Raw genomic sequence first — 25,807 nt, 5'->3', positions numbered from 1 at the left:
AATAACAATTTAACAAACTCATATCCTTAAAAAAATAACAAACTTCAAAGGCAAACTCCATACATGGCTTCAAAAATTAAATAATCAAAATTTAAAGCAATTTTTGAAGCGAAAAAAAATAATAAATCTTACCGATGAATGCATGCATGGCTTTGTAAAACCTGTTGTCTTGTGTACATTTCCATACCACCAAGGAGCCCAAATTCCATCAAATGGTTTTGGACCAGCTTCCCATCTGGTAACAATAATTCGATTCCATATAACTTAGGAAATCACTTCACGTTGCAAGGTAAAACATATTAGCCACATTTCTCAAATAGATTGTATTTTTCTTTACTCAAGATAGGGAGAGTTTTTTCTTGTACTTGGTTATTATGAAAATTTATTTCTTATGGGGGAGGCAAGGAGGGTATATAATAATTTACTCAGCTTTAATCTAAACCATGGGATAGAAATAAACAAGGAGCACCATGAACACAGACTAGATCAGGATGCCCCCTTATTTTCTGTTCTGGATCTTATCTTTCTTCTCCTTTCTTTTCTATCCTCTCATCTTTCCCCATATCATCCCAGTAACCTTAGTTTGAATGCTGAAATATGTATCCCTAAGGGATTTCAAAATCTTTTCCTGTTCTATGCTTTCGATCTACCAAAGCAAGCTGAGTTATGATGATCATATCCTAATGGTCATTGTTAATGATTCCAAGGTTCTTCTTTCTTACTCTGTGTCTTGGGTCTTTTGACTTTACAATTTTCTCTGTTGACCGCACATCACAGGAGAGGGGATGATGCTCCAAATGTCATCACCATCATTGTTAGAGTTTAACTGCTCAAAATAATGTGTTTTTGCTTCTTCAAGGCATTATACTAACATGGAAAGAGATCCCTTTGAATTAGAGCAATCATCTTTCACCTATAAAGAGGCTACATCTCTGCCCTAACTGTCCATCTAGAATAAATCATGCACATCTGCATCTAATCAGGTCCAAATTCCATCAATGATTAATTTCCTAGATCATACCTACATTGATGTCATTCTATTCTGAGATGCTATTGATTGTTCACTTGAAATCTGAATTTACCATATGCAATATCCATGACCACAAAACCTCTGCCAAATAATCGCATTCTTTTGGTAGCCCTGGTTGTTCTTTGAATCAAGATACTAGCATCTGTCCTAGGGTCTATGTATGCCGAGTAGTGTCACCATGAATAAGCAGTTCATCCACCATAATTGAAATTTTCAATAGTGAGATTTGAAACTAAAAACAAAATGTAAAATTGTAGGAAACCAAAAGCCAATGATAGTTGAACTATTAATTGGGTTATGTACTTGAATAGTCCAATTTTGTCTGGTCATCTATATCTAGTGAAACAGAGATGAATAACACCATTTATCGCTGGATTAAGGTGCTAGAGAACCCTGACTATAAAGATTTTATAGCTCTTAGGTTCAAAGAATGGTAAAATATGGAATAACACAGATGTTGTAAGAACAACTGAAGAAGTTTAGATGCTTTAGGCATGCTGTCGAAAGGGGAAACTTTTTCAGTCATGCAACATGAATATCTTCACGATATTCATATTGATCACATTTCTAAGGGGAAAGTTTCTTTCCATCATGATTACATGAGTTAAGATAGTTCAGTATCACTGGATTCAAAATACAATTAGTTTTCAATGTTATAGACATGTTATCAGAAACTGAAGTTTTTTCTAGTCATGCAACCTGAAAATCTTCACAAACTTTATATTACTTATGTTTTCTTGGGGGGGGAATTTCTTCCTGTCATGATTAGTGTGAAGTGTGAACTAAGATTTAGTTCAATATTGGTGGATTCAAAATAAAATTTGATATGTGAGCAATGTAGTATTTGTTCAACATACTCAAGCATTGATGCACAGAAAGGAATACCCAGTTCCTGACAAAGACCACTCAAGACAGCCTGCATAAGATTACAGAGACAATGTGAATTCAAATATGGCATATTTTGTCGATTAACTTTTTAGTAGCATTGATCGTATTATACTGAAGAGCGATTATAAAGCTGATATTCAAACTTAAATCAAAATTCCTGAAGCATGACCTATCTTTAGGATATGATGAGAAACAAGGCAATTTAATATTCATCATAGTATGATGATCATACGATACTACTAGAGCATGACCAACTGGAGATCAAGCAATTAATCAGATATAGAATTATAGGAGCTTAACTTTGTATGCGAATGAAAACTATATGCTTAAGACTTTAGACCCTAGATTAGATTTATACAGATTATAGAAACTAGTACCCAGGCATATGCAATGAACATCAAACTCAAATATATTAAGAGAACTTATTATAAGCTTTAAATCTATTAAAAATTTGACTTTCTTAAAACATTTTTCTTCACAATTAATATTGCTGCTCAATGATTTTGTGCATCAATAACAAAGAAAAAGGAATATGGTACACTCTGTTGGAAAAGCATGAGGAAAATTAGCAAAGAGAGCAGTATACATAAACTGGGGAGAGTTTGTTTCCTTAATTATGGTGGAAATCAAAAGTGTGAAGGGAAAAAGATATAACAAAACCATCACCTTCATTCCTTACTAACAATTTGAAGTTGGCTAAGGATCCAAATTCAACAAGAATTCTAATTTAATGACAAAAAAATATATGTATAGAAATGTGGAGAGAAACAAGAACTGGTAGGGAGAGAGAGGGGGGAGGGAAGGAGGGAGGGAGGGGGAGAGAGAGAGTTTGGATGGTGTAGGAGTTGGAGATTGAGAAAGAGATTCATTTCGGTTAAGGTTCCAATTATGGGGGGAGAGAGTTAATGCAGAAAGGAAAAATTGAGGAGTAAATTGAGGTTACCTATTACACATAAATAATTGAGTCAAAATCAAGGTCCGCCGTACCGGTACCGGTCGGCGTACCGGTGGCGGCCCGGACCGGTATGAAACCAGTCCCGTACTGGTCCGTACCAGTGGCGTACCGGTCCGAACCGGTTCCGTACCGGTCCGAACCGGTTCCGTACCGGTCCGAACCGGTTCTTCAACAATAAACTACCGGTACCGGATTCCACGCTGATCCAGTACCAGTCCCAGTCCGGACCGGTACGGTAGACCATGGTCAAAATATAGAGGACTTTCAGAAGGTACATTGGTGTTTCAACAAAGACATTTTGGCGAAAATTTGAGATAAATCGAATGTAGAGAGGAAAATGCCAAAATTAAAAACTATCATTTTCAATATAGTATATAATCTGAAGTTATGAACTATGAAATGGGACATCTTGATTACAAGAATATGCATGTGATATTCCATATATAGGAATACACTATGAAGCTACTTATGGTGTTCTTTTGTTTCTTTTATCAAAATTACATATGTTAAATTGTTAATAACTTTAGGACTAATTTAAGAAGTAGAAAAACAGAAACTGGAGAGTATTTTTTTTAGATAACAGCAATTACCTATATCAAGATATGCCGCCTGTCGACTTTGTTTAGACCTTCCTAGTTTATAATTGTTACTCTTTCCAAGCCTAGGAACCTTGTAGCGCCCCCCCCCCCCCCCCCCAACCCAAAGGGCGTCACAATGCATGAGGCCCAGCAAGGTCTGGGGAGGGGACAGATGCATGCAGCCTTACTCCTATCTATAGAGAGATTATTTCTATGTTTCAAAGCCATGAAGTGCCCTCACACCTACAACCCAATAGAGAAAAATTGCATGAGCCTAATTTTTGTTACTAGCTGCTCACTAGGTCCTATAAATTTCGCCCTTCTAGTGTTTAAAGTTTGCACTGGCTAGGAATTAAGACACCAAGTTGGACATTTCACAAAAGGTTGAGAACTCCTGCTAAATGTTCTTTAATCAATTATACTTTGATTCAATCCCATAGAGATCAGCTGAGTTTTGTTGGTTAAAGTTGTTGAAGATAAGTATGCCAGAAATTTGTGTGCAGGTTTAATATCATAATGTGCATGAATTTAGAATGAAAGATTTTATAGTAAGGGTGGCCTATGTAATACATGGTCTGCCAAGCGTGGCCGAGCCGCCCGGTTCACCCCGTACCAAATTGAACCGCTCGGTTCATCTTGTACTAATCCAAACTACTCGGTTCATCCCGTACCGAACCAGCTCGGAATTGACATAGTTTGGCCAGTATTTTTGAAAAATTTCATGAAACACTTTAAATCAGGTAGTTCGAAAGCGGAACCAATGTGAATTACTCAGTTTGCACTGGTTTGAATCAGTTCGGTGCACCCCCCTGCTCTTTCAATAATAGAGAGACCAAAGAAGGCCACCCGAGCCTTCTCCAGCCTTTCTTCATTTTCATTTTCAAACACCCCCACCCATTTCACCAAAAAAGACATGATTTCAACAATTAAAGGAGAATCTAACACAAAACAAGGTAAGATGACTATCCCCCACCTCATTTCTTCTCCTTTTTGTTTCTTTCTAACATCGAAAAATGTCAAAAAAGTTGGAAAATAAGAGAAGGTCATGCCAAAATTTTTAATTTTAGCATGATTTAATGATATGTTGTAGATCTATGAATGATCTACACAATAGACTAAAATTTTTAATTTTCATTAAAATTATAATTTTAAATTAAAAATATAATTTTGGATTAAAAAATTAAAAAAATGAAATAAAATTCAAAAAATAACCGTAAAATTAGAAGCTTGTTTAAGGGAATGCAAGCTACGCTTGATCTAAACTTGAAGTCCATTTATTCATATTTGGATGCGATTATGCGCACGGTGGCCTAGACCCATATTTGAATAAAATTGAAAAATAAATAGTCTTTGATGCATGCCCATGGGTTGAAAAAATATATGTAGTATCCACGGCAGAATTCTACATGGAGCTAAGCTCAAATTAATTTTCTAAAATTATTGTATTTAAACATCATTTTTTAATTTTAAAAAAATATTAAAAATATATAATCAATAAAAAATGAAAAATTGATACTACATATTGGGTAATTCAAAAGTATTTTTTGAAGTAGAACACATATTTTTCTGAATATCTGATGTGTTAAAATTATTTTTAATTTAAAAATTATTAAAAATATATACATAACATAAAAAATATGAAAAATTAGTGCTATTTAGAAGTATTTTCTGGCAACTATGAAAAATCACTGATTTTAGAGCAACGAAAGAGAGGGTTGCCTAGAAGAAGACAGAGGTGGACCACCGAGCATCAGAGCCACCTTTCTATCACTTTAAGGAGTTAGAGGAGGCCTCCATTCCAGATGACAAGAAAGTACAGATCCAGGATGCCATTCAAACGAGCTTGGATGATTAACAACAACAGGATGAGGTGGCCAGGCATAAGGCTTGATGTGGGCTCTCACACTATGAGTTGGGCTCTGGTTCTGCGATTGGCGGGGGAGATCCGAACTTTAGGAGGACCTCCTGAATCACGAAGGTCATCAGTAAAGGCAGTGGTCGTATCACATCTAGAAGCTTTTGGTAGTAGGAAGAAGTCCTCCAGAAAGATTCCACTAAGAGCCACCATCCATGATCTAGATCCACATAACTTTCCTAGTAGGGACTCGAAGCAGCAAATGCTTGACATCATGCTGAATGACAAAAAGAAGCATATGTAGAGATTTATTGGATCCTAATTCCACTTCAGCCAAATTCCAGCAAATGCTGCAGGCAACACATATTATAGGTCTGTCATTTTCTTCATACAAGCTGCCGATCCTGGTGTAGATCCTCCAGAACCGAAGAACATTTACGGTGAGCTTCTAGACAATAACAAAAAGAAACTACAGAAGTGGATTGCCTCATATCAGAGCAAGTGGCCTACATATAGACTAATGGTGATGTGTGATGGTTGGACGACCCTATCAGATGAGCATCGTCAACTTTTTAACATATTATGACATAAAAACTTTCTTCCAAAAGTCAATTGATGCTTCCGATCATATGCATGATGCCATGTACATCCTTGGATTGATGGAGGAGGTGATTGATCCGGTAATCCGATCAGGTGCATGATGTCATGCAGGTCATCATTGATAACAAGCCATAGTCTAAGACCGTGGAGAGATCTTGATGGAGCAGTGGCCATATATTTTCTGGATCGCATGTGCTACACATAGTATTGACCTCATATTTATAGAGATTGGGAAGATTCATAGGGTGCAGCAGACAATGGAAACAACTCAGTCCATCAGTAGATTTGTTGATAGCCACACATGGATCCTATCACTTATGAGGAGGTATGTAGAGGGGAAGATCTTAAGACCAGATGTAACATAGTTTGCTATTAACTACATTGCACTTAATAGCCTCCTTAAGAGAAAAGTAGGCCTACATCATATGTTTGTTAGTATTGAGTGGCAGAAGAGTAGATTTGCAAGGGTTGGCACTAGGGGGAGCCATATGGAGAACTTGGTGATGAGGCAAACATTCTGGCAGCGGACCAAGAAGATAGTAAAAGATATCAAGCCATTATATGAATTGCTTCAAACTGTAAACAACGAGAGATACCCCTAAATGGGCTTCCTATATTATGTGATGGAGAGGGTAAAGAATTAAATCAGAGAGGCAAATCTAAAGCATGCCTAGGAGTACATCAACATCGAGTAGAGGTGGGACTACTAGATGGGTAAGGAGTTGCATCTACTAGATAAGCAAGAACATTAAAAATTTAACTACTCCTATACTTGTAAAATTTTACTAAAATAATTACAAACTTTATCTGCAGCTTACTATCTGAACTGGAGGTTCCAATACACCATACCCCAGGGATCGATATGGACAAGAAACTTCTGGCTTCCTTACGCAATGTAATCTATAAGATAAAGCATGATCCAAAAGTTTTGGTCCTACGTCTACAAGAGGTAAGTTAATGTAAGTGGTATGCATAAGTTAACTTGTGTCTTTAATCATTAATATGTTATAACACATCTCTTTTTCACAGATGATAATATTTAGAGAGAGTACTAACAGCTTTGGAATCTCGATAGCTGTCATAAGAAAAGTATGAATCTAGGTATATTAGATATCAATGATAACTATTACTTAACGTTTTATAATTAGTAATATGATACTATCTTATATATAATTTTCTTCAATACTTTTGCTGTTGCATGGTGGATTTATTTTGCTCTGTCAGTGAGAAATCTTAAACAACTAGCTATCCGGATCTTCTCCCAAATGGTCTCTTCGAGTGGCTATGAGCACAACTGGTCCACTACAATCTTTAGCATATTTATCCACAACAAGCAGAGAAACCGTGACACAGAAGTATCTCAATGACCTCATATATGTCCACTACAATCTAAAGTTGAGGTTGAAATGCATTCAAGAGAAAGTGGAGCAGAAGTACATGGATTCGATTCACAATGCTTTCATTCAGGATGAGGATGACCCCATGATCAGATGGCTTGTGGGCTAATAGCAGAAGCCGGAGCTTGATAAGCTAGGATTGCCTCCACAATCTGCCAGTTTTGTAGCCAGCGAGGCCAGAGCGGATGCAGAGCAATGGACAGATCGCAACATTCCATGCATGCTTCTAGTTGATCTGCCACAGCCATAGGGTTCAGTGGGGAGTTGATTATCACATAACTCCATGTTCGAGATATGCTCCCAGAGATGTGACCAAGAGTTGCTTAGACGAGGCCACCACGCTATCCGATCAACTCAGTCATGAGGGAGACATCAATCCTCCCAGCATAGCCAAGTAGAGAGGGGTACAAAGAGAAAGCAAGCAACTGCTCACTGTAGCTAGAATGAAAAATGAAAGGTAGTTGCAGCCCCAATGAATAGAATGGAGTCAGTTCACTTAGATTCATAGATAAGAACGAGTAACAATGACAGTTCTAGTGATTATGGATTTGGTGGCAGAGAGGGAGTGCAGGATATGAGACCATCGTTTATGAGGCACCACCGTAGGATAGTCTTCACTCTTCAGTTTATCGGTGAGTTCTAGTTTACATATGCTACACAGGATAGGGACCATGGTGCACGAGCTAGTAGAGCCCACGAGGATACAATTGCATACAAAAGATGGGCTCCTCAAGATCGTTCAGGAGAACACAATTGTAGATGTCCTCATATATAGAGAAGATATCAGATTCTGAGTTATATGTTGGATTTTATTATTCGGAACTATCGGCAACCTATGACCTATATGGATATGGATATGGATATGGTGCATTTGAGGCATCGTCTCCCAGCAACCACTATCCTACAAAACTCGAAGCACCTTATGAGTTGAATTTCACTGCCAGCATATTCGTATGAGTCCCTCCACAATCCTATTATCAGTTAAAGGATATCTCTTAGAGCTAGAGCTTTAATAAGAGATCCAAGACCAATTATAACCTAGAGTGCGTACCTTATAGGATGAGCACACAAGACTATAATGCCGCTTGGTTAAAGGGATGGGCTGATGTGCCTCCTAGTTATGCTAATGATTCCGATATCCATGAGAGATATCACATCTCGGCAAAATTTTATATGTTGGTATATGTTGTACTTTAAATACATCTAATTGATTATATCATTTTATGTTTTGTATTTCACTAATTGATTTTAGAATATTTCATATTGCTTTTTTTAGCTTATGAAGCTAAGATCGCTAGCTTTTTTTCTTTACTGTTTGGTTTTAGTCTAATGCTCACGCTAAAAGGCTAGGGATAGCAAACCCAATGACATAGTTTTGCCAGATTTTTGCTTTCCCAAGGTAGCATTCTTTCAGAGCACTGCCACAATAACGAAGAAAAATTGCTCCAAAATATCGAGAAGCATCATTTAAGATATACAGAGACAATAAAAATATCAAAAAACATCAAATTAGACTTTAAATCATTCAAAAAACCAAAAAAAATAAGGTACCTTTTATTAAATAATAAAAAAATTAAAAAATTAAAAAAAGGTGCCGATTCAGAACTACTACGCCACAACATGCCGTGTGCTGGTACGATACCGAACTGATACCGTGCCGAACCGGAAACCAACTGGTACCGATACTGGATCCAGTTCGGCTAGCCTTACTATAATATATAATAATCATAATGTAGTGAAAGATTTAGCTCTTGTATTTTTTTTTAAGATATTAAATTCAGCATTATATATTAACAAAATAATGAATAATAATCATTCTAGTATCTTATGTGGACATCTAATCATCGAAAAGATAGTAGCATCTAGCAAAAATGTTATTAAGCTGCTATTTGGTAAAAGTAATCTTGCATCAAATTCTTTCGTGGCAAGACCGAGACATCTATCAGATTTTCCACAGCAAGGCTTGGTCACTAGTAGGTTTTGCAAAATTGGGAGAGCACAAGACCAGACAATAGGCACAAATTCCTCAAGATCATGCTTGGACGGAAAAAAAAAATGAATGTAGAAGAGTTTTAAATGCATGTAGAACTTCTACTTGGAACATATAAATATAGGTCCATAAATATCAATTTGACAACTTGGATTTCAGAATTTCAAATAAAAACCAAAATATAAATTTAAACTAACAGATACTAATTTTTCATGGAAGGCTAAGTCAATGCCTTTGCAACTACTTGTAAATTTCAAACTCAGAATGACTTTAAATCTGAATCTGATTGCAGAGTCCAAAATTTCAGAAGAAATCCTCTATTTCAAAAACTAAATCATCTCAAGATTCAGATGTATAATAGTACATAGGTTATAAGATTTCAAAAGAGTTCCAAAAGTAGCTTGAATTTTAAGGTTTCAAAAGAATATCGAGGAATAAATTTGACTGCACTGTTCACCATAAAATAATACTAACTTAAACTCATGGGGTTTAAAAGCAACAACTAAATTCAAAAATAAGGATAGGTTCTTTATGAAGAAATTAGATATGTAAGCTTAAGATCGATTAGAAGATCCAAAAGCATAAACTTAAATTGAAGATGAATGAAGAAGCAATATATCCTTATCCAAGATTTCCTTCTCCTAAAGGCCTCCATGCTACTTCCTTTTTCTCCGCAGGTTGCCCCCACTACAAGGAAGGGCAGTTTGATAAGGGGGATGCACTAGATCTATTCACTAGGTTAGGTAAGTTCCCTCTTAGGTCGGTTGGTAGCGGTTGGGTTGGTTATATACACAGCAAGGCATAAGATGAAGTTAGGCTACTATACGGGCTTATTTACGTTTTATTGTTCCCATTTACTTTAGTTATTACATGTAAATAGGAACAACCGCATCTAAGTTTAATAAAACACTAAAAAGTTCAAATTTCAGAGGAATAAAAAGGTGATTTCTTAGCCTTAGTTTAGTTCAAATCCCATATTTATGGGATTTTTGACAAAATTTCAACTTTTGAATTCAGAGGTACTTCTCAAATCTTAAGATCTTATAAATTTTATTTTATACTAAGACATGATTTCGAGCGGCAATGCATCGTAGACCCATATATATATTGTCTGCTAATACACGACCAATTAGTGTTTGGACAAAAATTTTTTCCGTCATCCCATTTCGAGGACTCACGGAAATACCTCGGATAGTACCACAATCCGTTCTACGTACAATAATGTGTTGAACTACTTCAACAAGTCTACGCGTGAGGTATCCGGCATCTGATGTTCGTACAGCAGTATCTACAACTCCTTTGCGGGCTCCGTAGCAGGAAATTATATATTCTGTCAAAGAAAGCCCTTCGCGTAAATTGCTTTGAATGGGTAAATCAATCATTTGTCCTTGGGGATCCGACATTAATCCTCTCATACCTACTAATTGATGTATCTGAGATGCATTTCCTCTAGCTCCCGAAAAGGACATCAGATGGACTGGACTAAAAAACTGGAAGCCTAGCAAAAAAGTCATGCATCTTAGTCACCAAAGGATGCCCCATTATCATTGTCATCATCATCGTCACCATCGTCGCCGTTGTCGTCATCGTTGTCATTGTCATCATCATCCTCATTATCATCAATCTATGATAGAGAATCATATCATGTCATGATGCACTGAAGGCCATGAGACTTGTGTTGCTCTTAAATTTAATTTTAGTCAACAACTTATTATTTTTTCTTTAATTTTTGTTTATTTTTTGATTTGGTAGGTTATTTAAAGTCAACGGCTGATATTAAAAGATCTTTGAATTTATTTAATAGTTTGACAGGTTTAATTATTGTAGCAGGACTGTTCATGGTATTGTTCACATAGCATTATTCAGATTGTGACTGTGAACAGCAACCATGCCTTAAGGTTGGTAGTTTTGGGCCTGCAAAAAATTGTTAAGAGTTTCTTTTTCCTAAAAATCTAGGTCTTGGAGTTTTTTGTAACAGAATGGGATGGTTGATTAATGAAAGCTATGCAGTCTTTGATTTCTTCTTATGGTGTAATTCTACAAAGGATGTCTAAGGCCTTCGAACTCTAGGTGCGATTTCTGGGTTCCAGACTGAGTTTGGTATTACCTTTACTCTTTTCATTACTATTGTCTACAAATTCTCTCTTTTTGGAGTTCATATTTTTCTATTGTTCTACATCTGATTTTGCCTTATGTTCCTTCAAACTTAAGTCTACGCACCATCTTTATCTTTCCCTTTGTTCCTTTCATGACTATTGTTTATACCTTAGATCTTCCTGGTTTTTTCTCATCTCTTTCTGTTGTCATTGCCTGTTGATTTTTCATTTTGGTTCCTGTAAATTCCAGCACAAACACTTGATTTCGGTTAATCCATTGCATAAACCATTAGAAACTCAATAAGGCCCTAGAATCCTATACCCTAGGTTAGCTGATAGAGATCCACTGCTTATTTTCTTTGAGAAATTTACTTTTTAAATTTTCTTGTATTGAAAATTCAAGTCTTAACCTGAAATTCCAGGAACATATAGGTTTTGTCCTATCCTAAACCCAAAAGATCCTCTTCAATAGACTGTCTACATCAGTCTAGGTTGTACCATTACATATACACTGGGCCTTTATGGTCTTCAGTGTTCAATCATCACACTGACTCCAACCTCCATTCCTGAAATCTTTATCTAATATCCAACATGTCCATATTCCCATTTCCAACTAGTAGTCGCAGAAATCTAATGTTTCCAGTATGTCCAATTAATTGCAGCCATCGATTGAAAGGAAAACTTCCAAAATTGAACCTGGCCCTTTCCTATATCATGTCTCCTTTTAGAAATCATGAGGCAAATCCACTATTTTAGATATGTTGGAACCTACCTATGCATGTACAAGAACATAACCAGTAGCAATAGAGAACAGCTTGACTATTGTGTAAATAAACTGCTAACTCATTATACAAGCTCTACTATGTTGAAACGTAGGTTGTCCATCACAACATATGAGACATGAACATATGAGAGCTATGGAAAAGATAAATAAAAGTTTAATAATTAAGTACTACATAAACTGTGTTCGATATATTTTAGAAAAGGATCAATAGTGCATGCTTAAAAGTAAATAAATGGTATAAATGGTGTAGAAAGCAAGCTAACCTGAGGATCCTTTTGTAGATCATCAGCATCTACTATAGCTGGAGGGTTCCCAAGCAAACATAATTCACTATAAATGGAGGCAAGGTTTCCCAAACCTAGCTCTAGAAAAGATGGTGGTGCAACTTTGTTGAAGGATGACTGACAAGATATATAAGCACCAGAAAAACAGATGAGTAATCAAGGAATTAAAGGAGCAACAAACACAGTAATGACATATTTGATTTAAATGCAACAATCATCATCCAAGTAAATACAGTATTGATACGGCAATTCAAAATATAAAGATATATATAAAATATAATATGTATGTGTATATGGATCTGTGCAACTCTGCCTATGTTTTGTATATAGCCAAGCTCAAGCCCAGGTAAAGAAGGGTTGTGGTAGTTCGACAGCCAATGTAAAACGATAGTCACATCATATACATACGAATTCTGAGAAAACTATTGAGGCATTTCCTACCAGCAATGCACAACATTGGACCCCGAGTATAGTGAATGGCAAGGGTTAAGTAGGGGATTCCCCATAAATGGTATACCCCTGGTCTGCCGTACCAGTCCGTACCGGCCAGTATGGGCCGGTACGTACCGGTTCGGCCTGGGACCGGTACGGGATCAACGTGGAATATGGTACCGGATCAACGTGGAATACGGTACCGGATCAGCGTGGAATCCGGTACCGGATCAGCGTGGAATCTGGTACCGGTAGTTTATTATTAGAGAACTAGTACGGGCCCGGTTCGGACCGATCCGGGCCGCCACCGGTACAGCGGACCTTAGGTACACTATTTCGGCGCCTGGATATAGTAGAAATAAGCAAGGGTTCCCAAACTTTAATGGACGGATATGGGTAAAGAAATTAGTTCAAAAACGTAAGATACATTTAGCAACTTGGAATGCAGAGTTGTTGGCAAGAAAATTAGTGGAACTAGTAAATACAATGGCTAGGAGAAGAGTTTAACATAACTTGTCTGCAAGAGACTAAGTGGATATGACAAAAAGTAAAGAAACTTGGTAAGACAGGTTATAAACTTTGGTGTACAAGAAAAGGTAAAAATTAAATGAAGTAGAAATTATTATAGATAAAAGTTTAAAAGATGACATTCTAGATATTAAGAAAGTAGGAGATATAATAATCTTGATAAAATTAGAGCTAAGAGAGTAGTCTATTAATATCATTAGTATTTATGCTCCTCAAGTAGGATCAGATGATGCCACAAAACAACACTTTTGGGAGGACATGAATGGACTAATTAAAGAGATTTCTAGTGAAGAAAAGATATTTACCAAAGGAGATTTGAAGGAGCATTAGACAAATATAATGTAGATTTTGAAAAGATACATGGAACCTGTGATTTCGGAGATAAAGATGAGGAAGGCGATGCCATTTTAAAGTTTGAAATGGCATGTGACCTATTATTAGCTAACACTTACTTCAAAAGGGCTTACTTAATAATTTTTAAAAGTAGGAATAATAGTAGCCAAATGATACATGGAACCTATGATTTCAGAGATACAAACGAGGAAGGAGATGCCATTTTAAACATGTGACCTATCATTAGCTAACACTTGCTTTAAAAGGGCTCACTAAATAATTTGTAAAAGTAGGAATAATACTAGCCAAATAGATTTCTCCTTACTAGAAAGACCGATCTAGTTTTGTCTAAAGATAGTAAAGTTATATAGAATGAGAGTTTAACTACTGAACATAGATTGGTGGTGTATTGGGAGATGGAAGAAAAGGACACAAGAAAATATGAACCTGAGGACTAGGTGGCGGAATTCAAGAGGAGAGAAACAAATACTTTTCAAGGATAAAATGTTGAAAAAAGGAAAATGGGATCTAGATGGGAAAATAAATAACATGTGGGAAGAAAGGCTAACAGTATTAAGAAGGTGGCTACAAAAGTATAAGGAGAGTCAAAAGGAAAATGGTCATCCAATAAGAAAACTTTGTGGTGGAATAAAAATTTCAGTTGGCCGTTAATGCCAAAAGAGAATGCTATAGAAGACTATCTAAATGTGAAAATAGAGAAGAGTATAAAAGCTATAAGATGACTAAGAAGAAAGCCAAAAAGGTGGTACAAGAGGCTAGATTTAAGGTATACAAAATGTTATATCACAAGTTAAATGCTAAGGATGGGGAGAAAATATCTATACGATTGCAAGACTAAGAGAAAGAAAAATTAAAGACTTGACTCAAGTTAAATGCATCAAAGATAAAAATTTTCCTTTTACAAAAAAAAAAAATTGAAGATCTAGAACGTGATCAAAGAGAGACGGAGAAGTTATGTTGATAAGATATCCAATGGAAGTCATGTTCAGGATGCTTTATTAGTCCTATTGAAAATAGAAATGTTAAGTATACCCGCAGAATTACAGTATCTAAGGTAATGGAGGCTATGAAAATATGCAAAATAGAAAAAACAGTAGGACCTGATGGATCCCCACTAAGGTTTAGAATTGTTTAGATGATGTGGAAGTAAGTTAGTTGACTAACTTATTTCAATAAAATTTTCAGGACCAAGAAAATGCTCAATGAATGGAGGAAGATCATTATAGTATCGATTTATAAGAATAAATATGATATTTAAAATTATTCTAAATATCATGGTATTAAACTCATCACCCATGCTATAAAACTTTGAGAGAGGGTAATTGAGCATAAATTAAGTATGACAAAACAATATCAGAGAACCAATTTGTTTTTATGTTATGGATGAGCTTACTGGGCATATTCAGGATGATATTTCTTGATGCATCCTATTTACGGATGATATAGTCTTAGCAGAGGAAACCAAGGCCTAGGTTAATTGTAAATCGGAATTATGAAGGAGTGCATTAGAATCTAAGAATTTTAAGTAGGACCAAAATGGAATACATGGAATGTAATTGAAGTAAAATTAGAAAGAGAGATGAACGTGGTATGAAAATTGAGAATCATGAAGTTTCTATGAATAATCATTTTCGGTATTTAGCATCGAGCATACAAAATATCAATAGTTAAAAAGTAGCATGTGCACAAGATGAGTTTGGCGAAATGAGAACGTTGAGATGTATGTGTGATAATACAAGAAAAGATAAAATAAGACATGAAATCATTCGTAAAAAGGTAATGATAGCACCAATTAAAGAGAAACTGGGAGAATGACAACTTAGATGGTTTGGACATATATAACGTAAGCCGAAGGATGCATCAACGGGAATGAGTGTTTTGTTACATACAGAAGGAATGTGGGGTAAAGATAGACTGAAAATCACACGAAATGAAATAGTACGGAACAACATAATATCTCAACATCTTTTAGAAAGCATGGCCCTAAACCAAGCCAAATGGAGGAAAAAGATTCATGTAGACGATCCCAACTAGTTTGGGATTAAGGCTGTATGTATGTGTGTGTATTAGAGTTATTATGTCTTAATTTAATGCAGGAGCATCCAAGGAGTTTGCCTCATCAGCTGCTTTTAATATGTTCTTTTATTATTTTATTTTAGTTTATGGTCAATAATTATGTTTCTAGTTTATATTAAGTAGTCATGTGACTGGCATATGACTCTTAATGAGTTTAGATGGCTAAGATTAGATGGCGATTATTTGTCATCAAGGAATAGGACTAGAAAGCTGCTGTAACCCTAGTATAAATAGTCTTCAGACCTAAAGTAAGCAGCTGTCTTATTCCTGTTTCAGTAGTCAGTGGTTTACAAATCCTAAATCCATTATTCCGTTTTCCTATTTCACTCTTGCTGAATTTTAGCCCCTGTTTAGCTATTTACTTGCTGTCTTTTACTTCCAGCTTGACAACATGACTTAAAACAAATTTGAGGTTCCATATCCATAAAAATACGTTAATAAAGTACATCATGCATAAAAATATAGCTGGAGCTAGTAATGCAAAGAACGGAAATTAAGGATGCAAGTCCTTAAAGAAAATGTAAGGCCAATAATATAGAGGAGCTAGTATTGAAGATAGAAAAACTGTAGGTACTACAAACTTCATGATAATGATACTATCATATTGGATGTTGACAGAAACCTTAGGTAGAAATTTTAAGGACTGGATTTCCTCAAGTTATTATATTCTGCGCTGGCCCTTTCCAGAAGTCAAAGAAAATAAATATATAGTACTGTTAGGCTTTAATTACTGCCAAGGAAGTGATGGTGATTTTACCTATTATGAACATGGTTGTTCATAAGATAACCTAGAAAATGCTGGAAAACATGATACTGAAGCTATTTATTCTGCAAATAAAATCACCAATTTCCAATCATAAGGATAGACAAAAGCATTATAGCACAGTCTTCACAACCTTATCATTTACTTATTAAAGTCACTAAGGGTAGTATTTAGATACAATGTAAACCAATATAACATTGAAATATTTATCAGAGTCCTGCTAAAAATTTATAACATTAAGGTGTTCATTCACATAAAGGCATGATAATATGGCCTTGAACAATTCATCAGATATTATACTTTGGTAATTGTAACAAGGACTTTAATTAACTTTGCAGGAACTATGATAATATATAACATCTAGGTACCCATATAATTTTTCAGAAAAGTTGAAAATTACTTACTTCTACAAATTAAAAAAAATAAACAACACTACCCATGGCTTTCAAATTCCCCCAAGAAGATTAAAACATACCAAATGGGTGGGGCTGCCAATTATTTTTAGGATAGGAATTAAGAGTCAAGAATCAAAAAAGAAAACCACAAACCCCATATGACCCTCACCTTTTGATGTCCCTTTTGAGGCTTCAAGCCATCTCCCTTCATCTCCCTCTTTCTCACTCCTTGATATCAGGGACTCAGAAACACATCCACACCAGTGATGAAACTCAGCACTATCCCATTGTTGACCATCCAACAAGCTCTCTCTCTCTCTCTCTCTCTCTCTCTCTCTCTCTCTCACACACACACACACACACACACACATACACACACACACACTCTTAGTTCTCTACCAATTAATTTTTCATCTTTTAGTTCCTAAAGTTATTTTAAGATTTATGGATCTTTAGATTATAATTTTAAGGATGATTTAATGTTATTTATTTATTGATCCCGAAAGACCATATGATTCCTTATTGAAAGCAATTTTAATAATTAAATATAGATTTGTAACTCCGTATGCAGATGCATTCATTGTATGCCCTAGTTTTCATCATCTATATCTTTCTTTTAACTATTACCTTCTTCTTGAACACCTGCTTCTAATTTTTGTCATCCTCTCCTTACTTTTAACTGTATTCTTTTTACATAAATTTACATAGGCTACATTATCCCGATATATAGGTAAACATGACACCCAAAGGTCTAGTTATTATCTTGCTCCTAGGCTTATGGTTGCATCTCTCTATATCTCTCTAATTGTCGCTGCCCGATTTACAATCAGCATCTACTAGAGAGGCATCAGTCTAATCCTTAGCTTTTATTTTGTTATGCAGCCATTGTTCCTATCAAGAGTTAAAACATTATGGGAGGATTTTAAGGTTTCTAAATGAAGTCTATCATTAACGTGCATTTTGCTCTAAGACATACTAATAAGTGAGAGCTCGCCTTCTCCAATCACTATTCATAGAAAGTGTTTTAATTTATTGACGGTTCAGTTAAGCAACATAAAGCTCAGATGGTGGTGACTTTTTTTACTTAGGAGCAAGGTCTACAATCTCGGTACTAGGTATGGTATCGGGACTAAAATAGCTCTCTAGCCATTTTTCTCAATTTTTATCTCAATATGCATCAATACAAATCGATACGCTTTGGTACGAGTTGGTACGCACCTCGGTACATCTTAGTATGTCTCAGTACATGTCCTTATGCCACGATATGGGATGGTACGGCTTGGTATGGGATGGTATGGGGCTTGTACTAACTCAAAGTTGAGTTTCATATCGTTTTCCACTTGGCATGGTAAGGTACGGGGCTGTACGACATACCATGCTTAAAGGTTATGAAAAAGGTTATTAATGGTGGCCAAGATTTTTATTCAAGTATTAAATGTTGTTGTTGTATGAATTCAATAGTCTCTCTTTAAAATGATGGGAATCTATATGAGATCTATATCTCCTAGCCTCTTTTATTTTCTACACATTTGGAAGCTGGTTACGATCAGGACCATCTCCCTTTCAATGCCTTTTAATTAGTGCAAGGATTTTGAACATGGAATGGCAAGCTGTGTGGGTGCATCATGCGATGGGCCTTTATCAGTCCAAGGAAAGATGAGATGAGGTCAGATTTGTATCCTTTTGTTTCCTAGTGTGCAGATGTCTTAACTTCTTTTTCTTTTACTTAATCACTTGTTAAAGAATAGTGTGATTATGTCCATCAAAAAGGCTACCCTGTTGGAGGCAAATAAGTCCAGTTCATAGGTAAATGGCTGAAACTTAAAACTGTTATGGACCATAGAGTGTTGTAATTGAACTATTATTTTGTTGAGGAATTCAAGTAGAACTCTAAGTTTTATTGGTGAGCACCTCTTTTTCTACTGACAAAAAAAAACGAGCGGGAAGGAGAAAGACCATTATGACTGTTGTAATACATCTAGAACAATTTAAGGATGTTGAGGCATTATTCATTGGACATGCTAGCAAAAATACAGAATAACAGGAATCTAAGATCTACATGTCAATATTGGGTCCTACTTCCTTTTTTCCTTTAAGATGTTGTGGGTCCACCTTGTGATATTTACTGGTTTTCTTAGGGGCCTGCTTGGGCCCACTAGTGTCACCCAGGATGCTCCTTTATTATTTGGCCATCCTAGTGTTAATTGGTTCAACTAAACAACTTTTCAACATATGACAAATATTTTTGGAAGAAAATAAAGAGTCTGAATCCATTTCTGTCTGAACAAAATACTTAAACGGGAAGACAAATTCATTCCTGCTCAGTAATCCTGGATTCATCCAAACATGGGATGGGAATCACTCATTCTGGACAATTCCCTGGAATGATATCCTGGGGGTAAACTATAGCCAATTCCATTTCTGCGAACCAAATGTGGCCTTTGGGTAGATACACAAATATTCTGCCAGTCTCCTAAAAATATAACAGCATACTTTATTGACTATTGGCTTTCAAAATTTTTGAAAACTTGAAGGATTCAAGCTGTGTTTGAAATACACTAGGAGAAGCATACAAGTGAAAAATTCTAATCACACTTTAATCAACTAATGATGAATAAAGAAGAAGATCATTCAAGCACTGCCCTAAAAAGGGGCTGCAGACACAAATAATAAAGCAGTTACTAAACTCTAGTTAACAAAAAGATTATGCAATCAACTCTATCTCTGTTATGAAAATTCATAAGAAGAACTTGTCATTTTGTATTTTATATATAATCTTCAATAGTAATTTTCTATGAAGTATGAACTGGAACCAAAATTTTCCCTTTACACTATCAAAAGAATTTCTGGGGAGGAATTATTAATTAAATAAATGAGAAACTGCAATAAGATATTGTAACAACTTCACACCCTCAAGACATATAAGCCTTCTCTGGTTATGAATCAGGCTGTCTTTTGTTATGGGGACAATATCTAAGCACAACACTGCCTCACATTAGATAATATTATACACAAAAAAGGCAAGCTAGGAACAACACAGCCTAACATCATCATAATTACTTCACAGCCACATGACACGTAGAACTCAAGTTAAGAATCACCTTGTGTTCTAATATGGGCTTAAAAAGAGATACATGTACAAGGTTGCATCGCTTAAGAGTTAAGACAATAATCACACAATAAAGACAAGTTGGGAACTAGTCTAACGTCTTCACAATTTATTTTCTAGAACCAAAAAGTTGTACGTACCAGGACATTGAGGGGGTGCCGTATCAATAGGAAGTGCTTTCCTTTCTTCATCAAATCATTCGTTAAGTTAGGAAGATGTTGTTTTGCCATATGCTATAGACAAAAAAGGGAAAAAGAAAAATGCAAAGACTATCTCAGTGGTCAAGTAGTCCAGCATTAACAAGCAATTCTAGAAAAACAGTTAAGAATATCAGGGTGCAAATTTAGATAAACAATCAGGGTCAACCTCTGAAAATGCAGACTGGCATATACAAAAAACAGTCAGGTTTGTGTAGATTATAAAAAGTTCTGTTCAAGAAATTTATCTGACTACAAAAACAAGTTCAGAGGAAATAATAAATCCTGGTAGCAACGAGTTTACTTTATCAACAGAAAAAGATGAACATGTATTTCATTAACGTGGCGCAAAACATATATGCAAGTAGCTACAATGTTTCTTCTTCACTTGAGCACATTAATAAAAGTCCAATGCAAAAATAAAGCCCATCAACTTGTAAGCCTACCCAGTTGACAAACTCCAAGCAAATCGGACAAAATTCTCTCTATAGAAGAAATATTCATGCATGCATCCACATATAGATAAAGGATACTGAAAATAGTTCCAGACAGATATATGATACGCTCAGCCCAGCCTTGATGATAGTGGGCTGGTGTTCTTACCGAAGTTAACCTTCCAAATGATGCTTAGGGAACTATTTTAGATGTAAATGCCCTATACTAACAGTGAACAACATGCCTGTACTGCTCAAAGCATAAGAACTGTTTAAGATAATGCCATGTTAAGCAGGACTTTCACCTCAATAAAAATGTAACAGATTTTTATATGCACAAAGGGAGAGTTCTTGCCTGATAAAAAAAGAGGTCTGAAGTGTTTCGTTATGACTTATAAAAGTGTGCCTTGTCAATAAAAGTTCATGTTCGGCAGGGATAATATTTCTTACTGGTGTGAAGTCACTTAGTTTTTATAAAATTTACATGTGAGAAACTTATCTGCAAAATTCTACACAGAATTTTAGAATGTTGTAGATGTGCCACATGACTCTTGCTTATGTCTAATAATCTGGATTATGTGATGTACAGAAGCAGTCATGGAGCTAGTCAGACCATTAGAAAGAGAGATCAATGACCAATCTAACCTCGTCAGTATTAGGAAACCCTAACCCTTATTGCTATATGTAAAACTGTAAAAGCATGGGAGCCAGCCAGTAAGGATTCACTAGCTAGATGGTCTAATAGTCCCTTGTTGGGAATGGAGAGTAAGGAAGAGAGAATATCAATAGAATCATAGGAGCCTGGAGGTGCAGCAATCGTGATTGCACCTTGCTCATCACCCCTAAAGGATTGCAAGATCTATTTTAAATCTCTGCACCATTCATGCTTTACAATGAAATTCTAGTTCTTTGAGACCTGATACTCTGAGTCCGCAAGTCATTATGCATGATTGAGGATTTTATTTTTTTTGGACCCTTAATCCGTTTTTATACTGTAACTTTTCATATGGATCTCTGACTTTTATTTTAATGTGCCAAAACATTTCTCTTGTACAGTCAAGATCTTGGATAGGTTTGATGTAAAATCTAGCTAAATAAAGTGTCCTTAAGATTTAGAAAAATCTAGTTTTTTGTGGGGCTTGGTGCTCTCCTTGTTTGCATCCATTTCCTGTTGAGGAATATTTTCTCCAGGGGTGAATGGCTTCCTGTACTCTCATGAAATTCTCTTCCAATTTCTGTCATAGAACTGCTAAGTACATTAGGACCAAAATCCTAGTAAGGGTCTAAGACCTAGTTAACCCAGTCACTGCAACATTTGATCTATAAAGTTTGAAGCCCACAGTTGTGCATAGGGAACTATTGGAGCTCTTTTCTTAACAACTTGTTAGGCAGTGTTGTGAAAAGGGGGCCAAACAACAATTACTGAACTTGCTTCAGTCATTTTCAAGAAGTTTTAGCTAATTATTTATTTCATGTTCATGAGGTGAATTTAGGAATGAAATGCAGTTCTATGAAAGTTTAAGATACCATAAAAAGGGAATAAAGAAGAAACACCATTATTTTTAGTTATTGTTCTTTTCTTACTCTTCTTCTTGTGATCATTACAAAGAAAACCTTTCCTAGTATCAGATCTGTGCTCCCTTTCTTAAAGCTTAGAACTCTTCCAAAAGCATTATAATAATTTTAGTTTCGGCATGCTCCCCTTAATGGTCCCAAGAAATGCTGTGATAGATCAATGGTGTTGTTATTGGTATAACCCTTTCTTTAAATACACTTCTTCAAACTATGTCATTTCACTGTTATTCTCATGAGCCAACATATGATCTTCCTTTTCGTAAGGTTCTAGTCATTATGATGGTTAATTCTACCACAAGAAACAATTAAAAACAACAAATTAAGTTTCTGTTCTTTCCATAAGTCTGTTCCAGTTGTCTCCTAAATTTTCTGCAAAAAATGGTGGCGGCTCTATCGGTTCTCCTCATCCATCTTTTATTTCTCTTGAATTGTTCAAGCAGAAGAACTAAGTAATTTCTCCAAATTGCAGAAAGGAGTCTTAGTTGATATGATCATCTAAGGGCCCTTAGATGAAGTGCATTCATCAAAATCTACACCTAAAACCTGCAAAATTTTGCCATGTTAGGATACAGAAATCAAAATATTTACAAGATTGAATGATGCAAAATCTTATACTTACAATGTTGAGAAGAAATAAGGCAACATATTAATATGTAAATATATCAAGAAGCGAAGTTAGCTGTTTAAATATTGTATGTACAATTTTTTAAGTAACCCTGCTTGAAAAGATTCTGCCACATATTAGAAAAAGAAATACAGTCAAGATATTTTACTCTTCTTCTTTTGTTACTTTGGTCAAAAAGAAGTAACACTCGCATAATAATTGAATTTTGAAACACATTATCTTAGTTATGCTGTCATGTACAAACAACTCTTTTTTTGAGAAAAAATATAAAGACAGTAGTAACAATGAAGTTATTTTTGTTTCCCTTTTTGTTTCTACCTATTTTTCTGACTTATAACAAACATAGTCTAATACAAGGCAGAACAAATGTTTTGATGATGTATATAGCTTTTATACTTTATTGAAGAAATGTTGGGCCAAACTAATTTCTGGCCACATTATCCTTTACTGAAAATCAAAAAATAATACCTTGCAGTATCGATATTTCTTCTTCCCAGGACCAAAAATCACCTCCTTGATGACATTATTACCATCAGATTCCTACTCGACATGAGAGAGAGAGAGAGATCAGCAGATGGAACTGGCATTTTGACATATAATGTCACATACAAAAGAAGGAAGACACCACGAAGGTCACTAACAATATAAGTCTTATAACAGTAGTGCAGGAAGAGAGTAAAAGACCAAAAGATGAAGAAAAGGAGACATACATGAAACTATAGTATCTGAAAACAAGAAAAAATTTGAACCTAAAGTGAAGTAGTTGGTGTAAATTTCCTAGAGGTAATAATGAATTTCATTTCCCGGCAATATCATGCTCCCAGAGAAACAGCTTGAACCAAATGACACATGCAAATTGGTAAACAAGTCAAATGCAACATGTACAGATCAGCTCCATTTTAGCAGTCATAACAGAAAGCAAAGTCCATAGTAGCAAGAATGCCTCACAAATTAACACAATGTGCCAACTACCTTACCATTTTGGACAGCACTTCATCACGATATGGCCTTTCGACACCAGTGACCCTTAAAAAATTCGCATAGAGAGGTTCATCGAGCACCTCCATGTCATCCCTCTAAAACAGAGGCGACAGAAATTAGAATCTGAAGAAAGCAAATTCATAGTAGATGCAACTTGTATTTAAAAGAAAAGGTCGTCTAAAATTAGCATCTCAGATTACATACATCTAAAATTAGCATCTCAAATTACATGTAGTCTAATTTTAAATAACATCACAGCGAGATGCCGGACCTGAGCGAAGGAGTACATGAGGCTGGTGCTGAGGGATCGCGGAGCCGACCACGAGTGGATCACCTGCACCTCTTCCCCATCCATTGCTCTCTCTCTCTCTCTCTCTCTCTCTCTCCTCTCTCGGATCTGCACAGCTGGGAGATCTTCTTCAGTACCACCGTTTCTTATTCCACGCTTTCTCTGCTGCCAAGAAGAAAACCGAAACCAGCTGTCGGCGGCGGACAGCGAACAGGGCCGGCCCAACTCTTTGGTGACTGAGGCGGCCGCTTAATGCCTCAAAATGGAAAGAAAAAGGACCTTCCTGTAATTTCGTCTTAGGTCAGCCCACTGCAAAGAAAAGGCTTAAAAGACAACATAGCCGCATATGGCCGTCCAGAAGACCAACGGTGAGATCAACGGTGAACAGGAGGCAGCTGCGGCGGAGGGGAGACGAGAGGCCGATGGCGCTACGGATGGTGGAGGTGTTGCATGGCGGCTGATGGCAAAGCGTGGCAAATCTGATTTTTGTTCTATTTTTTTTATATCTGTTATTTTGGTTGCATGCTCGAAGGATTCCCGCTGCTGTTTTTATTGCTAGTGTCGGATATTATGTGTCAGTTGTTTGGGGGTAGGAAGATATGTCGATAGTTGGAAATGGGTAGTGGTTTCTATAGTTAGAGTCTTGCGGGTTTTTTTTTCTTTTGTACTATGATCATTTTCCATCATTTTGAATGTTAAAATTTTGTCATCATCTTCTAACGGGAGATGAAGTGCAGACGATAATATCTCTCCTTAAGGAGAATCAACACAATAATCTACTTATAGTTTTAGGATGTTTCAAGTATATCTTCATATTCGTTTATTGCTCAAAAGGTTAAAAAAAATTACAAATAGGGAAAAATATTCTGTATAATATTCTAGGATTTGATTTGGTACCAAAAAAAAAAAAAAAAATTGATTGGATAAGATCCGGGGCTCATTTGGTACTCCCAAATTTATCTAGTTTTTATTGATACCAGTCTTAAATTTTATTAGATCTCTAGAGCTATTTTCTATTCTATAGGAGCCTTCTAGAATGAGCTTAGCCTCGAACCTAGTATCGAACTTTTTTGTTTCTTTAATCAGCCTTTGACATACATTGATTTAAATACACATAAATGACATGTGCGTCACTATCTCTGTTTTGAGATAATTCGCTCTTAACTTGAAAGCCCTGTCCTCAAACACGACTTGTGATGTCCAAGAATATTTAATGGCTAGCTTGTTCTTCCATATAACCAAGTATTGAACAAAGGATGTGGTCCGAGTGATGATAGATCATTCTATTAGTATCTGCTTAATTGGATCTTTAGGTGTAGTTGCTAACAATTGAATTGGAGCCGACTCAGCCTCATCTCTCTGGAAGTTAAAAAAGATCTACAATATTAAAAATAGGATTATGCCTCTCAAGAAGTTTTATGTGATAGTGTTGTCATTGACCTTCTATAAACTTTACAAAAGTCAATCTTTCCTTCTTAAAGGAAGTCTATCACAAGGTCTCCCTTTCTGAAAACTTTATGCTTGTAGCGTGCATCAGCTGCTTCAATGTATTTAGTGCTAGACTCCCATAGTTGCTTCCAAACTCGATCATG

The 25,807-nt window shown here is 35.9% G+C and overlaps 1 protein-coding gene across 1 annotated transcript in view; it reads right to left on the bottom strand.

Annotated features, from left to right (window-relative positions):
• The window catches only part of LOC103713632 (branched-chain-amino-acid aminotransferase-like protein 2), a 55,187-nt gene extending 30,361 nt beyond the window's left edge, over positions 1-24,826 (bottom strand). The window contains exons 1-7 of the mRNA XM_008800633.4: positions 24,198-24,826; positions 23,923-24,021; positions 23,414-23,485; positions 20,255-20,347; positions 12,437-12,574; positions 1,888-1,946; positions 133-235 (exon numbers count right to left, since the gene is read on the bottom strand). Of these exons, the coding sequence (XP_008798855.2) occupies positions 133-235; positions 1,888-1,946; positions 12,437-12,574; positions 20,255-20,347; positions 23,414-23,485; positions 23,923-24,021; positions 24,198-24,281 (648 nt within the window). The 5' untranslated portion in view covers positions 24,282-24,826. The remainder of the gene's footprint in view (positions 1-132; positions 236-1,887; positions 1,947-12,436; positions 12,575-20,254; positions 20,348-23,413; positions 23,486-23,922; positions 24,022-24,197) is intronic.
• Positions 24,827-25,807: the final 981 nt, after the last annotated feature.

The sequence above is a fragment of the Phoenix dactylifera genome, unplaced genomic scaffold (genome assembly GCF_009389715.1).
Source record: "Phoenix dactylifera cultivar Barhee BC4 unplaced genomic scaffold, palm_55x_up_171113_PBpolish2nd_filt_p 000026F, whole genome shotgun sequence".
NCBI lineage: Eukaryota > Viridiplantae > Streptophyta > Magnoliopsida > Arecales > Arecaceae > Phoenix > Phoenix dactylifera.
The sequence above is the reverse complement of the archived record's forward strand: the minus strand, read 5'-3'. Positions and strand labels throughout refer to the sequence as shown.